At 40.0% G+C, this 15,970-nt stretch overlaps 2 protein-coding genes and 1 long non-coding RNA gene across 7 annotated transcripts; 2 read left to right on the top strand and 1 right to left on the bottom strand.

Annotated features, from left to right (window-relative positions):
- The first annotated feature begins 1,286 nt into the window (after nucleotides 1-1,286).
- LOC113031665 (uncharacterized) lies at nucleotides 1,287-13,710 on the top strand. Of its 3 annotated transcripts, none has more exons than XM_026183955.1 (4): nucleotides 1,287-3,534; nucleotides 8,891-8,950; nucleotides 13,475-13,552; nucleotides 13,644-13,710. In XM_026183955.1, exon 1 carries the CDS (start codon nucleotides 1,720-1,722, stop codon nucleotides 2,728-2,730), a length of 1,011 nt encoding a protein of 336 aa, XP_026039740.1. In that variant the 5' UTR covers nucleotides 1,287-1,719; the 3' UTR covers nucleotides 2,731-3,534; nucleotides 8,891-8,950; nucleotides 13,475-13,552; nucleotides 13,644-13,710. The 3 variants fall into 3 exon arrangements, 2 of the variants coding, with proteins under 2 accessions (XP_026039740.1, XP_026039741.1); XR_003273762.1 differs by lacking the exon at nucleotides 1,287-3,534 and adding an exon at nucleotides 4,086-4,331; XM_026183956.1 differs by lacking the exons at nucleotides 13,475-13,552; nucleotides 13,644-13,710 and adding an exon at nucleotides 12,220-12,297.
- Nucleotides 11,003-15,895, bottom strand: LOC113031663 (caspase recruitment domain-containing protein 8-like). 3 transcript variants are annotated; one of them, XM_026183951.1, is made up of 11 exons: nucleotides 15,752-15,895; nucleotides 15,199-15,242; nucleotides 14,621-14,894; nucleotides 14,189-14,238; nucleotides 14,027-14,097; nucleotides 13,636-13,850; nucleotides 13,270-13,523; nucleotides 12,867-12,995; nucleotides 11,857-11,986; nucleotides 11,627-11,656; nucleotides 11,003-11,255 (listed from the first exon to the last, which is right to left on the bottom strand). In XM_026183951.1, exons 1-11 carry the CDS (start codon nucleotides 15,870-15,872, stop codon nucleotides 11,152-11,154), a joined length of 1,422 nt encoding a protein of 473 aa, XP_026039736.1. In that variant the 5' UTR covers nucleotides 15,873-15,895; the 3' UTR covers nucleotides 11,003-11,151. The 3 variants fall into 3 exon arrangements, with proteins under 3 accessions (XP_026039736.1, XP_026039735.1, XP_026039737.1); XM_026183950.1 differs by having other exon boundaries at nucleotides 11,005-11,255; nucleotides 14,027-14,100; XM_026183952.1 differs by lacking the exons at nucleotides 11,003-11,255; nucleotides 11,627-11,656; nucleotides 11,857-11,986; nucleotides 12,867-12,995 and having other exon boundaries at nucleotides 13,276-13,357; nucleotides 13,444-13,523; nucleotides 14,027-14,100.
- Nucleotides 13,850-14,650, top strand: LOC113031669 (uncharacterized). Its single transcript, XR_003273763.1, has 2 exons — nucleotides 13,850-14,028; nucleotides 14,343-14,650. It is a non-coding gene; the product is annotated as an uncharacterized LOC113031669 (long non-coding RNA).
- Nucleotides 15,896-15,970: the final 75 nt, after the last annotated feature.

Raw genomic sequence — 15,970 nt, 5'->3', positions numbered from 1 at the left:
AGTTTACCGACAGATGGGTGCAGGACCTTGAAACGCACAGTGTAGAACGAAAGACCATCGTACATATCATAAGTTTACCAGTCTCACAAATCGTCGTCATAAATTTACATTCCTTAACCGTTTATTAATAGGACCTTTGAGCTCAACGGTAATTAATTAGTAGTGGAAATAATTTCTGGTACCCATCACAGAAATGTAGCAGTGACAATAATATTGTATGCTGTAATTGTACTGGGCAATTAGTGATACAAAAAACCTGTTTTATCCTGTGAAAAAAGTATATGTTTTGTCAATGTACCATAATAACAGAAGCGAAACGCAATATTGTGTCAGGACAATTCACTATTTATGCACAATAAACAAAGGAGCATAGCGCGACAATTTCTGTTCAGCGCCAGACTTGCTTGTAACCTATATCACCAATTATGTTAAGAAAAATGACGCATTAACTACAACAGCAGACTGACCTGTGTGGAAATGCTTGGAGCAGACTAACCTGTGAGCTGGAGGGTTCTGGGACGTTATATTTGGTCTTTGAATGGCTGCAATCCAGGCCATCCGTCGCGTCTTTGTTACTTCGGAAACATGGCTCGAACAATTTCTCTTCAACGACGTAATCCGATAACAACCGATCTCTTTACCCGTCGGCTTCCCGTGGCTGTCATGCGACCGGCTATTGCAGTAATAATACAACAGCTTCTTGACATTTTTGTGTTTCTTTTTATCGCTGTATAACTGATTTCAATTGAAAGTCTGTGTGCGCTAGTACCTCTTGCCACGAGTTCCCAGAATCCTTTGCGGTTCTACCCGTGAATGACGTCACATTTTCAATCTCTATATAATATGCATGTTAAATTTTATATTTGGGGTAAAATATCAAGTCTTTTCAAGTAAACCGGTTAAAGTCCAATTCAAGTCCCAAGTCATTGGTGTAAAAGTCCAAGTCAAGTCACAAGTCTTAGAACATTTTTTCAAGTCAAGTCTAAAGTCATAAAATTAATGACTCGAGTCTGACTCGAGTCCAAGTCATGTGACTCGAGTCCACACCTCTGGTTAATCCCACGTGCTGATTTGTATATTGGACAGCTGCATGTGGAATAAAAGAAGCAAATGGTACAGAAGTGTATTTTATGCTTTTATTGTTGCGCGTCATCTGTATCCTCATGTTTAGCCTGCCACGGCCATAGTTGGAAGAGCCACAACAAATTGTCAACAGAAAAGTTTATAGGTTTTATTGGATTGTTTATATATAGATGAGTTTTGTTGGTGAGAGTCTTATGGTTTGCTGTTGCCTTTGTCCACGCAGCTTTTAGATTAAGCCTTTGGCTACACAATACAGATTTCTTTCAGGAGTCTTATTCCCCTGTTAGGTTTCAGCAGTACAGCTGCACAAGGCGTTGTACTGATTTGCTTTCTAGTTATTGTGCATCAGGCGGCTGAAGCCATTGGCTTGGGAGTACCGCCGCAGTTTGTGTTTAAGACAGTTTGTCTTCCTCACAGCTGACGGTATGGAGGTACATAAATACCCACCGCTAGTATGTACAGAAGACTAGGTTGAGTTAGTTAGGTTTAATAGGCAGATAGAGGGGGATATTGCTCCTGTTAATTGTGTGTGTCCAAGGTTGATTGAAGGGAATGTCATCAAGTTGATGTGTTGGGATGAGGCTGTGTGGCATAGGTGCAGTTCAGCGTTTGGATTTTGTAATGTTTTGAAGAAAAATGGAGACACACCAATTAATACAATGTGGTGATGTGGATGGAAAGAAAAGACAGCCGAAATCGACTGCTAAGGCTTTGGAGAATCAGATTGAAAGGCTGCAAACAGAACGTCATACTAAGATTAATAAAATTAAAAAGGTCGTAAAAATTATTAAAGAGTTAAAGCAATCTGAGGATAATGTTTCCACTGTTCAGGCTCAGTTAGAGAATTTGTCTGTGTTGCTTAATGAGGCAACTCGTCTGCATGAAACCTTGCTTCCTTTGCTTCCTCAAGAAGAGCAAGAGAAACAAACTGCTTGGTTTATAAGTGTGAAAGCACATAATACTGAGTTTGTGGAAGAGATAAAGAAATGGCTTCGTGATGCAAAGGGAAACCCTCAGAGCAAAAATCAGGTGTCTGAGCTTGATTTGCCACATTTAAATCCACCTGGTGTTGAGTCTTCTGATGTATTACCTGCTGGAAATGGTTCTGGTGCTTCTAGGCACACCGGGAATGTTGGTAAAGGTGCTGCGATAGATGATGTTAATCCAAGTGATAGCGTCTCTAATGTTGCAAGCAGAAGTTGTAGGAAAAGTAAATCATCACTCAGTGGCTCAATGGTTTCATCTGCCTTGTCAGCACGCATAATGGCAGAAGCTGACATGGCTGCCCTTCTTGTTCGACAGAGGTTGTTGAAAGAAAAGCATGCTTTGGAAGAACAAGAAACACAGCTTAAGAAAAGAAAGGAGCTGCTTGACTTAGAAACTGAAATAGCAGCTTCAGCAGCAGAGGTGAATGTTTTAAAAGTTTCTGAAATGTCCCGAGTCTCAAGTGCGGTTAATGGTAAATCTGATGGAATGAATTCGTATTTAGAACGAGAGCAGGGGCGTTTGGGCGTTTTAAATCCTAACGCTCCTACGTTCAAACCTGTTACCAGAGCCCCAGGCCCACCAGAGGTGTACGAAGACCCCAAACCTCCCTCCACCCGCTCATGTGTAGTGTTGCTGTGTCCTGTTCTAAAGTGCTTTTAAAACATGGCAGGGCATGGCTTCCTGCCAGAGAGCAGCGAGTGTCAGCACGGCCCCTCTTGAGAACCCTCAATGTTTACATGCATTTAAAATTCAGAGGTGGCGCCAGAGGTGAGGCTGGACGCTGTATAGTGTGTCCACCCCCACAGCCCTATATGTATGTGTGAGTGTGAGTAATGGGGCTGTCTAAGTTGTGGAATAACATTTTATGGCCCGCAAGATCATTTTATATAGATTTATTATTATTGTTATGCATGCCCCGGTGATATGGGGTCCTCAGGGACTAGTAAAGCGCTTTACAAATACAGGCCATTTACCAATTCAGCAGACGAAGCTGAAGCTGTTGTGAAAGCAAGTTCTATTGTAGCAGAGGAGACAAATCAGCCCGGCCATTTACCGAGGGAGAGTTTCTGAAGAGCTGCATGATGAAGCTGTGCGACGTCTTGTGTCCAGACAAAACGCAGATCTTGGCAAATGTGAGCCTGAGCAGAAATACGATTGCTGATCGGGTTGGTGAGATGGCCACTGATTTAAGAACACAGTTGTGTGAAAGAAGCAAAACCTTCATTGCATACTCTCTTGCTGTGGATGAAAGTACAGACATGATGGACATTGCACAGCTGACCATCTTCATCCGTGGAGTGTAAATATTGAACATTAAATCAATGCACGGGACAACGACAGGAAAAGACATGTTTGAAAAGGTATTTCAAAGTGTAACCGACATGAAACTGCCCTGGGACAACAGATGGAGCGCTGGTGTTGTGCAGGATGTAGGATCTAGTAAAGATGCAGGAGAACTGTACGGTGAGTTAACAGCACATCACTGCATCACACACCAGGAAAGGCTGTGTGGTAAAGTCCTAAAAATGGAGCATGTAATGATCACCGTAACACAGACCGTAAATTTGATCTGAGCTAAAGGTTTAAATCAGCGTCAATTTCAGTCTTTTATGTGGGAAATAGATTCAGAGTTTGCCAACATTCCTCATCATACAGAGGTCCGCTGGCTGAGTTGGGGAAAAGTTCTCAACAGAGTTTGAGCTCAGCAAGGAAACCTGTCAGTTCATGGACATGGCATGTATGATGCGGTGGAGGCATTTCAAGTGAAGCTGTCACAAATGCACCAGTGCAACCTGCCTCACTTTCCCTGTTGCCGAGTAATGTTGAACAAAGTCGGCGCACTTTGCTCGTCTACATGCGGCTCCAACCTTGTGTTTGCTTTCATTTATTTTTTCTGGGTTTTTTGGCAGCATGTTCATATTTCTACTTTGCATAATTTTGACAGGATATATTTTTATGGAGAGCAAAATATAAAATAAATAAAATAAAAAGTTAAAGTTTATTTTTTTAAGTGCATTTATTCTGGAATAATTATTAACAACAGAGTAAACGTTCGTAGCCTGTATGATGTCACCAGGTCCAAATTATAACCAGTGTTTTAAATCCGCCCACTATGATATTAAAGCATAAAACAAAGAGTCTGATATTTCTTATGTTTACATCAGAAACAAAAGGCCAAAAGGCTTTCATAGAAGATGTCTTTGCAGGCTGCACTGGCTTTCAGGGGACCACTGTAGAGCTCCCTCATCCTGTCCTGAGAGGTAGGCAGAGCTCTAATTTTGTCATATTGTTCTTGGTCGATAACTTCTTTGTCTTGGAGCTCATCCAAAATGGGTGCGATGTTGCTCACTCTCTGGATCAGCTGGACTCTGTGTTTGTCCACAAAATGCTTTCCTGGAGGAAAAAAGGAAAGAAATACAATAAAAGTTTACAGTTGTTTATCATGTGAAAATTTTATTAGCTTTATTCTCAGCTTTCATAACAAAATGCTTTAAAAAAAATCACACTTATTTCATAATTAAAATTAATTAAATGTTAAAAATAGAACATAAATTATGTCTTTCACTTTTTTCATCCAGACATTGAAACATTATTGTGTTTCCTGAATTTCCAAGAGTCAAGTTAATGTTGCAGTTTCCTCTTTTATTACAGAGAATCTAGTGAGCTGGTTTCACTCGCTGCTGGATGCTTCATTCACATCTTTTAGCCGACTTTCAGAGGGTACTTCACGTGATCTTGGTTGTCAGCCATGGGGGGTCCAGGTTTTTTTAGACAGACAGACCCATCATGATGAGCCCCCACAGATTTTTGTCTCAGCCCAGACCTGTCCTGGGTTTTTAGCAGCAGCACTCCTGACTTTGGGAATGGTTGCTTTGGTTGTTGTTTTTGGGTTGTGCAGAACAGACTGTGGTGCTCATGGTCAAGGTTACATCAAGGGCAGCAAACACCAAATTAAATTTAAGGTAATGATACTGAATTCCACCTTAACAGCAGCTTCATTCTTCGTACTAAAGAACACTGAGGCAATCGTTGATTCAGTGCCATATAAATAAAATTGAACTGAACTGATTGAATTGAATTGGAAATCAGCCATCACAGCTCATGGAACATCTGCTTATAAGCCTGCTGAGTTCAGTTGGCTAAATCCACAAATAGTAGCAGCGTCGGTCAGCTGATCATAACCTTTACACAGAAGCCACCTGTGCTCACAAGAGAAATTATTATGATTTATTTTTAAGTGATTTCTGTCCTCATGCTGCAGCACCACAGCCGAACTTAGGGTTTAGTGATGTGTCATTCACAAACGAGCCGACACAAAGAGCTCATTCTTTGTAGCAAATGACAAAAGCCGACTCTTCAGCCTCAACCACTCAGCCCTGCCGAGAATCCATGCAACCAGCAGCTTTGATGGGCACACCGTGTGACCAATGGCATGCAGGGACAGATAAGGATCAGACAGTTATGTGAATAAAGGAACGGGGCGAACAGCGAGTGTAGTGGTACGGACCAGGTACTCAGAGCACCACAGAAAAGTGAAGAAACAAGCAAAAATGGAAAAGGAGCAGCATCTGGCTGCATTTCATTGATTTTGGAGACCAAACAGCTGAGAGCAGACTCTTTAAAATCAGGAGCTGGCTAAAATGATACTTCTTTTTAGACTGCAGGAACACCACAAAGCACGTCACCAAAGTCTCAAAGACTTGTGTAGCAGCCATAATTGAATGTATTGAATTTTGATGATCACTGGGTTTTTATTTGTTTGGTTGTTATGGGAGTCACGTGGGTGCTAGCGGTGACATAGATGGGCGTTGTCAGTCTGTCATTCACTGGTTTTGATTTTGACAGAGAGGAGGGCTGGGTAGCCGTAGTTTTTGTTGACCGCTGCACAACATGTTTCGCTTCGTTATATTAGAGCCTGTGACGTTGTAAGAGTCTGAATCAGGAGCCGATGACATTACTCTGTAAACTCTCAAAGCACTTTAATAAACAAGCAAACAATTCCACCTCTCGCATTATTGCGTAAAGTTGACAGCGCGTCAGGCAAATAGGCAGGCTTCATCCCCGGCCTCTAGCGACTGTGGAAGTCGCTACAACTTGTTTTCATTTCTGTGCCTCACAGTGCACACATCTATATTTTTTTTTTTTTTTTTTTCATTACTCTTGACCTCAGGCTAAGTTATAGTTTGAGTCAGGATCAGTTACAGGGAGAGGACTTCATGCTGCACCTACCGTCTGCCATTGTACATCCACCAGATGCTGCAGCTGGAACAAGCAGAGGGGAAAAACTATTGATTAATACTGATGATGATGATGTTTTACACTGATAGAATATAAACAACTTCCTTCTGTCCACAGGATGAAGGGCTGCTCAGTTTTAAAACTGTGCACCTTATTTGTTTCCAGTTGGTTGAAAACAATAAACGATGGGCTGATGCACCAGAAAACATTAAAACCAACTAAATCATGGCTCTTCTTTAGGTTATTAATATTTGGCTCCACTGGACATACATAGATAAGCTCATTTCAGGATTAGGTTATCTTATCTTTTCTTTATTTTATTCGATCTATTGCTAATAAAACATTGCTAATAAAAACAGCACGCTGCCCTAGTAACCAATGTGCTGATTACAACTGTGAGAATAGCTGAGAAAATGTTCCCCCCTTCAGACAGACTTTTTTTTTTAAACAGTTTTGCTTCCGTTTTAAACTTTATTTGTTGTACAGATGTGCGGATACGTCAGCGGTCCTTCCAGTAGTTGCTCATTATTAGGTTTCGCTCCGTACGATACAATAATCTAACACTCAGTCTTCAAACCCTGGCACCGAGCTAGCGCAGCGGTTTGTGTTGGGTTTAAAATATGAAACTAATCGCAGATTCTTACCTCTGCGCTGCTGTCGATTTGTTTCAGGATCTCCAGAACCACCGAAGCGCCTCCTCCGCGGTAAAGTCTGTGACCTCTTCCCTTCTACTTCCTCTTTTTTTTAACATTACGCGCGCCTTTTTCACGTTTTCTCTGCAGTCCAGAAGCAGATGATTTCAGACCATATGTTGTGCCAGAGTGATTCATTCAGTGTTTCGTTTTTTAGGTTCTTTGGGTGAAGTTTGATGCTCAAATCTTCACAGATTAAGTTGATTAAGGAGTTGAAAGTGTTTGTTTAGCCACTTTGAAAACTTCCTAAGACCCGAGCGCTTGATTGGGACGTGACGAATGTGAAAACAAAGAATTATCTTTTTACCTAATTTTGCTCTACAATGGCCTGATATTCACATATGAGCACATTCGTTTTAGATTTCGATAGAACAGTGGCAGTATAACGTCCCCGTAAGTGGATATCAGGCCCTTGTAGAGCAAAATTTAGTAGTGTGATCGAGACAACCCAAAATGGGATGTCCGCATATCTGGACAACAAATGCAAAACATCATTTAAAATCTTGTGCAGAAATTGTTCCCAGTGTTTTACCACTATATATTTTTTTTGAATGAATATTCTGATTTTCTGCCTCCCCCGTCCCTCCATAATGTACACTGCATTATTATTTGAATAAATCATTTGATAAAAATGAAGATTTTATTTCAAAGATTAAATTATAAAACGTTTTAATTAATCATCAAAATGAACAAGAAAAACATGACTTTAATTTTGGTTTATTTTTTTTTTAAAGGACAGTAAATCTTTGTCACTATGTTTCAAGTTACAATAAGATGATGACATTGAAAAAGAGATTAATGAGGCTTTGGATGATTTATGGATAAAACTCATTCACAGCTTCACAGCCCCGAGGATTCATAGTAATGAGAAAGGTACCCCTCTGCGTCCTTATGAACGCTCAGGATTCTTAATTGAAGCACTCCCCTTTTTATTCTCTTCGCGGCCCTAACCCTAGCATTAACCATCACCTTACATTTATCAATTTCAACCCGCTCTCACGCCTGGGAACGAGTAACATAGCGACGATTTGTCACATATATGTTACGTTTTGGGATGAGAACGTGTTTGGATAAAAACATGGCTGATGACATCGCTGATTCATTTTTAACATATATAACATTTACATTTTTTAATATAAAACTTTCAAATATCCATAGTTTTTCCTGTAAAATGGATCAATTAAAGGAGCCACTGAGGAGCAAATGCAACACACAGAACAGTTTTTACAAAAATGTAAGTGTAAAATAAAACCCCCACAAAGAAAAGGCATCTAAACCTTTTTAATGTAATCATGTTATGTTCTGGTAGATATCGGTAGATCTATATTTGGTCTAAAAACTGTTTTTTCAACACATTTAATCCTTTTCACTGAGCTCTTTAACGAGAAATTTCTCATTTTTCAAAAGGATGTCATAGAAGATCTTTTTGCAGGCTGCAGCTTGCAGGGGACCAATGTAGAGCTCCCTCATCTTGTCCTGAGTGGTAGACAGAGCTCTAATTCTGGTATAAGTTTCTTGGTCGATAACTTCATTGTCTAGGAGCTCATCCAAAATGGGTGCGATGTTGCTCACTCTGTTGGTCAGCTGGACTCTGTGTTTGTCCACAAAGTGCTTGTCTGGAGAAAGAAAAGGAAAGAAATTTAAAAAAAAAAGTTAAGGGTTGTTTATCATCTGAAGTTTTTATTCACTTTATTCTCAGCTTTCATAACAAAATGCTTTTAAAAAATCACATTTATTTCATAATTAAAATTCATTAAATGTTAAAAACACATTCGTTCCTTTTGGTCGACTATTTAAAAAGAACATAAATGACATCTTTCCTTTTTTCATCCAGACATTTAAAGATTATTGTATCTAGTTAATGTTGCAGTCTTCTCTTTTATTATCAGGAAATGAGGAGCTGCATGAGAGTGCATCTGCTTGGCAGTTTCAAGGCCTCGGGCACAAAGGTGAGAAGTAACGAAGTAAAAATACAAATGTATTTTACCCGAGTCTTATTTTTTCTGACTACTTTTTACGTTTACTCCCTGCCTTTATAAACAAATATCTGTACTTTCTACTTCTTACATTTTCTAAACCGGCTCGTTACTTTTGCTTTAACGCATTTTAGTCGAGTTATTATTTCGTCACTGCGAGCCTCCAAACATCCAAACGATTTAAACCTGAAGAGAAACACATGGTAGGCGGTCCTGTTCGATTATTATTCACCAGAGGATGGTGAATGATAAAAAGAGAAAGTGCGACTGCCTCCGTCAAGAGCCAAGAAAGAGATACAGACAAAGGCAGTTACAGGGAGGCGAGTCTCCCCACCAGCAGCTTAAACTGATTTCTGGTGATTACTACTAGGGTAATACTCTACAGTAAAACAGACCCCAAACCTTTAAACCAGTCCAGTATCTCCTGTATAAGGGGTCATCTCAGCTCTAACACAACATAAATACTTATTCTATATATGTAATATATGTAATTCTCTAACCTGCAACGTGGCCAGAAACTGGATGACACGTTTAATGTAAGAAAAATTGGAATATGGACGCTTGATGTCATTGTTTGATGCATCAGAGTTTAATAATGAGCTGTGTCATCTGATTAAACAGGTGTAGCCGTCATGTCTGAGATTTGGTTTCAGACCATTTCAATGCAATTTCAGAATAATGTTGAAAAATATGTTTTGAAATCTGGAATAAGCTACGTTCAACTGCGCCCTGCCATACGGGGTCACTGCAGATGTTTGATTTGGCAGTTTTACAGCCGATACCCTTCCTGACATAACACAAAGGGGGATTTGTGCCTCTGACTGGAATCAAACCAGCATCCTTTCCTCTCCAAGTAAACCAGCATCCTTTCCTCTCCAAGTAAACCATACTTCTGTTCTATGGAGCTCTTTTCTAAAACCTTTCTGTAATAAATGGTGCCATTTTTGTTTCTTATCACAAGCTGATACCTAACAGCATCAGCTGTCACGATCCTGGGTCATTTGACCCAGCATTTTGAGTTTTCCTGTGTTTTTGTCATTTTGTATTATGGTTTGTGTTCAAGTTCACTTAGTGTTCTATGGCAGCGGTCCCCAACCTTTTTTGCGCCACGGACCGGTTTATGCCCGACAATATTTTCACGGACCGGCCTTTAAGGTGTCGCGGATAAATACAACAAAATAAAACTAGTACCGGTACCAAAAAAAAAAATTTATTCATAACACACGTGAAAAGACCCAGGAAAACAGAGTTAACGATAAAAACGATAACAAAATAACGCTGAAAACCGATAAAATCCTGAAAACCAGACATTTCACACCTGAGCCGGGTCCGAGGCCCGGGGGTTGGGGACCGCTGTCCTATGGTGCCTAGTTATCCTGTTTTTAGTTTCTACCCTGTTTAGTTCCTTGATTATTTAGTAGTTACTCCTTGTGTCGTTGCCCTCTCTGTGTCAGTTTATGTGTTTGTTCTCCTGCCTTGTTTTCCCCCCTTGTGTTTTTTATGGATTGTCAAAATTCACAACAATATGCTAACTAAGCTTTTAACCTGGACCTTTATTGTCAACTTTGATCTTGGGCGCCAACAATGAAGGTCAAGGTCAAACCATAATCACGTAAAAAAACAACATATCCAGTAATAGGTCATATGAGAGGGCATGGTAAGGGATGTACAGCACACTTTGTATTTTTTCAGTTCACAATGATGCCATAAAGTTTTGACAGCTTATAGAAGCCAAAGTTTTCAGCCAATTCTGCTCCAATCACATGGGTGAAGATAATTAAATACACCATCTTAGTATGTAATATCTCAAGGTCAAAGGTCACAGGTCAGGGTCCCACGATATAGGAAAAAGCTTTAGTTTCTATTTAATCATCTCAAAAATTTAAAGCAACATATTAGTCATTGTGGAACATCAACACTTTCTTCGTTTGAGCTCTTTAACACAAAAAGGTTAATAAACTAGACTAGATTTCCATATTAACAATGCTGACATCAGCATGTTGTAGTAACAGCCAGCTGAGGTAGATATGTTTAATAAAAACAGGCTGATGTCATCATGTTGTGACAAAAACATCATAAACATCAAACTTTTAGTACAGCCCTTGCTCTTAGGGGGAGTTGTGCTCTCTGAGTGCGCCTGCTTACTGTGCAGTGTCTACACTTGGGTCCTCTTGTCAACAACTGCAACAAAATCCTTTAAGAAGAAAACAGCAGAGTTGATATATGTTACCATTACCTGAAGTACTGACACCAGATGCTCCCCTTGAAGCTCCTGAAGCTGTAAAGACATTTTTTTAATTGTGTGTTAAATGCACCAATTTAATTAATTTTCATTACAAACAAAGAAACAGATCAAATTGTCTAATATAGACACATTTGCCCTTAACTCACTCTTCTTAGTTTTAAATGACTCACTGCTGATCTGTTTAATTCACTCAGTGTCTGAAAAGTCTGTTTGTCATTACAGACGAGCTTCTAAACTGAACAGTCACTGATGCCAGGAATGTTTTAGCAGGACCAACACAGTACAAACTATTATGTTAAACAGCATTCGACTTAACTCTACGAGTTAAAGCTACAGCAACACATTTTATGTTATGAGTGAAAGCAAAGAATTAGTTTGAATACTCTTTAAGTGTATTTTCTTACCTTCAACATAACCAGACATGGGATAGTCATCTGGAATTAAAGGAAAATCAAAATATGAGTGTTTGATATTGTTGTTTGATGTGCTGCATTCAGGGACCAAAGATTATGAAATAGCAGAGAAACAACACGTTCACATTGCTGTTGCTCTTCAATTTGCAGTCGTCAAATAAAAGGATGAAAGTTTTCCATTACACTTTGTGTACATTGTATTATTTAACAGAATAACTAACCTTGATGAACATCACATGTCCAGACTGGTTCATCATTATTTGAGTGCAGGAGTGTAAGCCTGAGTTTTCTGTCTGGATTCTCAATGAACACTTCATAGAAGTTTATCCTGTTATATCTGAAGGTTAACTCCTGTGGGGGACACACACACACACACACACACACACACACACACACACACAGAGAGTAATTTCAAACGTGATGTTCAAAGGTTTGCAATATTTCAAACAGCTCAACAAACACGTCCATATTGTTTCTGTGCAGAGTGAATTACAATCTGTCTGCTCGTCCTTTTTACATTTGTATTCATCACTGACTCTGTACGTGATGTGTTGCTGAAGCTATCCAGTTATTTCATATTCCAGAAAGCTCATCACTGTTCATCACACTGCTGCCCTTCTGACCCGGCCCCAGATAAGTAGAAGAAAAAGCATGGATAGATGTATGTAAAATACATATTTTGTGCAGCTTTTAACCCACTAAACAATTTTCATGGTTTAGTGGGTTAAAAATACATGCTTTGGTTCTAAAAGTGTTTGAAGATTGTGGTGATAACGTGGTAATAGCTCAGGTGCCAGAGCAGGTCAGCCACTAATCAGAAGGTCGGTGGCTCGATCCCAGGCTGCCTCCTGACTGCATGCCAAATATCCTTGGGCGAGATACTAACCCCATGTTTGCCTACTGGTGGTGGTCAGAGGGCCCGGTGGCGCCAGTGTCCGGCAGCCTCGCCTCTGTCAGTGCGCCCCAGGGCGGCTGTGGCTACAATGTAGCTGCCATTGCCAGTGTGTGAATGTGTGTGTGAATGACTGAATGTAGTGTAAAGCGCTTTGGGGTCCTTAGGGACTAAGTAAAGCGCTATACAAATGCAGGCCATTTACCATAATAATGTAAGAACAGCAGAAAGCGTTCTTAAAAACAAGCTTCGGACATGACTGAAATGTTTGAGTAGAGGTTTATCCACACATACAATGAGGGGCTAGATCTCCTCAGCAGAGCTTTTTACAAACTGTACCTGTGGTTGAATTTCTGCTGTTTCCATGTCGGCTCTGAGGCTGAAAGTACGCTCAGGTTGCAGGTACTTGTCTGGGTGTGGTTTTTTGATTCTTTTGTATCCATCTGAGGATTCTTCCTTGTCTATTCCCTGTTATCAGATGATATCAGTCATCAGCAGCTGAAGATTCAGTTTGGATTTAAAATCGCAAAATAAATTCATGACGAACTGTTAGGATAATGATCATTTTAACTTATTACACTTTTATCATTGAGTTTGCAGTCAGTATGATGTCATATTTAAAAATAATGGTCAGTGTGCCCAGATAATATTTTTCACCTTGTCTAGTATAAAATATAAAAGCAATCGTACTGTGACTTTCTTTGCCTGCACTGATCCTAATACATTGAATCTCTTCAGTTACCTGTTCCAGAGCAGGATCCTGTCGGATTGGATAGACGTGGAGTTTAAGAAATGATGTGTTGGGTTTATAGTACATCAACGTGTAACAGCTGATTTTCAAAGGAAAGAATAAACGTATCAGGGTCGCTATTAGAGAGAAATGTGGTTCAGTTAACTTGACATGTGTTGGTGTGACCTCAGACACTTTTTCCACAACATCTCCACAGTCATCTATGTGGACGACTGCAAACGTGTCCAATATGTCAGGGATGTCATCTGCAGGAGAACACAACAACACAAACATGGTGAGAAGAACAGTTTATAACAGTTTGTGCGCTCACTGTCAGAAATGTCAAACATCTGAAAGTCTTCCTTCATGTCCTCTTACCGATGCAGATCCAGTGTGGCAGGTGAACTTCATTTAACTTCCCAGCAGTGACTGTGATGTCCATCAGAGGACCTGCAGGCATGTATTGTCTGCTCTCCATCCTCTCCATGTGTCCCTCCCAAGATCTAAACTGGTACTGAAAGCTGGTCTTTCCCTTACAGACCCAGCGCAAGCCCGAGACTCTGCATTCAAAGTGTCCTGCTGCAGACTGAAGGCTGAAACAGGAATTAAATACACACTCATGAAGGAACAACAGAGTGAATGGAAACACAGAGAGTAGTCGTGTGAATCGGATGCAAAATGAAGAATTTCCTCTGGGAATAAATCCAAAGCTGAACTGTTTCCTGTAGTTCCAGTTTGCTGTGCTGCAGCATTCAGGAAGTTGATTTACCTGTAAGTTGGAGCCTCGTCTGCATCTGTACTGTTCACCTCAGGTTCAAGATTAGTCCAATCACTGCAGTCCTGCTGCAGAGGACAGTCTCTTTAGTCAATAAGTACACATGTTTATAAAGAAAGAAACTTTAGCAATAAATGGATGAATGGAAGGGATTACCGTCAGGCTCTGACAACCTTCAAGCTCTGAACTTCTTTCAGTTTTTCGTCCTTGTTGAGACACAAAGAATTCAAATGAATGATGTTATGCTGACATATAAAATCATCCTCTAACTGTCCACATGTTTGCTGTTTGATCACTTTATGCTGTGCAGTGCTGCTTCAACATCAGAACAACATGTTCAGCAGGACGTGCAGCTGAGTGACGTCTAAGATGATCAAAAGCTGATGAATCCAAATATTCTCACCAGTGATGTCAGAACAAGACAGAGACAGAGAGAAAGGTTGGATTCAGCTCTGATCATTTATGCAAAGTTACTTTTGGACGTCTGTTGTGTTTCCTGTTTATTTTAATGTTTGTTGATTAGAAGTTGTTTAAACAAGTTTATTGTAAATTATGAAAATCTGTTTATTAAACTTTGTTTGGTCTCACCTGAGCTGCTCTCTGACAGCCTCAGCATCAGATCAGGTCTGTTCATGTCTGTTAAAACCTCCATGGTCACCTCCACAGACTGATGACCAAGTTTATCCACCATCAGATTCACAAGGTCTTCTGTTCTGTTTTGACACCAGTAACTCTCCATTTGTGGCAGGCTCATCTTAAAGCACGTGAACGGCAGCAACAGAATAAATTTCTTTAGATCCTTTTGACTAAATTCATTCAGTGTTTCCAAGAGAATCTGTCTGACAGCTTCCTGTTCTTTTTCCTGTAAAACCAAAACAATGTATTAAGTTACTGTATAATATCTCTGTTGGACAATTTAAAGATTTATTTTTATTTAATTTCCAGAGAAACTGTAGTAGAAATATCAAATATTAATTAAAAAAAGATGTCTTCATGAATATTTATATGTTTTAGAATAATCACTGAAGAGACAGCTGGCGGTTTTGATATTTACTTCACTCTCTTTATGAACTGCAAAACTTCAAGTTTCATAAGAAAACATTATTTCATTTCTATCAATACTAAAAACTATTTTTTTGTAAAAGCTGAGTTAAAGTCACACTCACTCTCTTCAACAGTGCAGCTCCATGTTCATCCACAGAGTGTTTCTCTGAGGAGGAAAGACATTTACCATCAACTCTGAGGATTCAAACATCATCACACATCCAAGTAGAATCAGCCTTCAGACGACACAGATGATTTAAAAGAGAAAATCATGTGAAACTAAATAAAATGACATAAGAACCCAACAAAGAAACCCTCCATCCTGTCCAACCAAAGTAACTGGGGGTTCCCAGCTGTGATAATGAGAGAGGGTACACCTGTCCACCTCAGGTTTTAAACAGACAGACAACCTTTCACACCCACATTTAATTTAGAACCAGCAATAAAGCCAACAAGCATGTGTTTGGACTGGAAACCAGAGCACTCTGAGGAAAAGCATGCAGGCACAGGGAGAACATGCAAACTCCACACAGAAAGGTTCCAGCCAACCAGGAGGCTCAAACACACAACCTTCATGCTGTGAGGACACAGTGCTAACCACTGCACCACCATGACACCACCAACACAAAAACCTGTTGATGACACAGAGTTTACACTCATGCATGTTGGTCTTACCTCTGGATGCTGAGCTGCTCTCTGGTAACTTCTGCACCAGATCAGTTCTGTTCATGTGCATGAAAACTTCTCTGGTCACCTCCACAGACTGATGACCAAGTTCATCCACCATCAGATTCATTATATCTGCTCTGGTTGATGATGGACTCAGCTTCTGTGATTTGTATGACAGACTCATCCAAAGAAAATCGACTTCAGGAATCTCTTGAACTCCTCGAG

The sequence above is a fragment of the Astatotilapia calliptera genome, chromosome 11 (genome assembly GCF_900246225.1).
Source record: "Astatotilapia calliptera chromosome 11, fAstCal1.2, whole genome shotgun sequence".
Taxonomy (NCBI): domain Eukaryota; kingdom Metazoa; phylum Chordata; class Actinopteri; order Cichliformes; family Cichlidae; genus Astatotilapia; species Astatotilapia calliptera.
The sequence above is the reverse complement of the archived record's forward strand: the minus strand, read 5'-3'. Positions and strand labels throughout refer to the sequence as shown.

Coding starts and splice junctions, on each gene's coding strand:
- LOC113031665 (XM_026183955.1), top strand. CDS start 1,720: ATGGAGACACACCAATTAATACAATGTGGTGATGTGGATGGAAAGAAA.
- LOC113031663 (XM_026183950.1), bottom strand. CDS start 15,872: ATGAATCTGATGGTGGATGAACTTGGTCATCAGTCTGTGGAGGTGACC. Junction 11,987..12,866: donor CAGCAGAAATTCAACCACAG/GTACAGTTTGTA, acceptor TGTCCCCCACAG/GAGTTAACCTTCAGATATAA. Junction 11,256..11,626: donor CATGTCTGGTTATGTTGAAG/GTAAGAAAATAC, acceptor ATGTCTTTACAG/CTTCAGGAGCTTCAAGGGGA.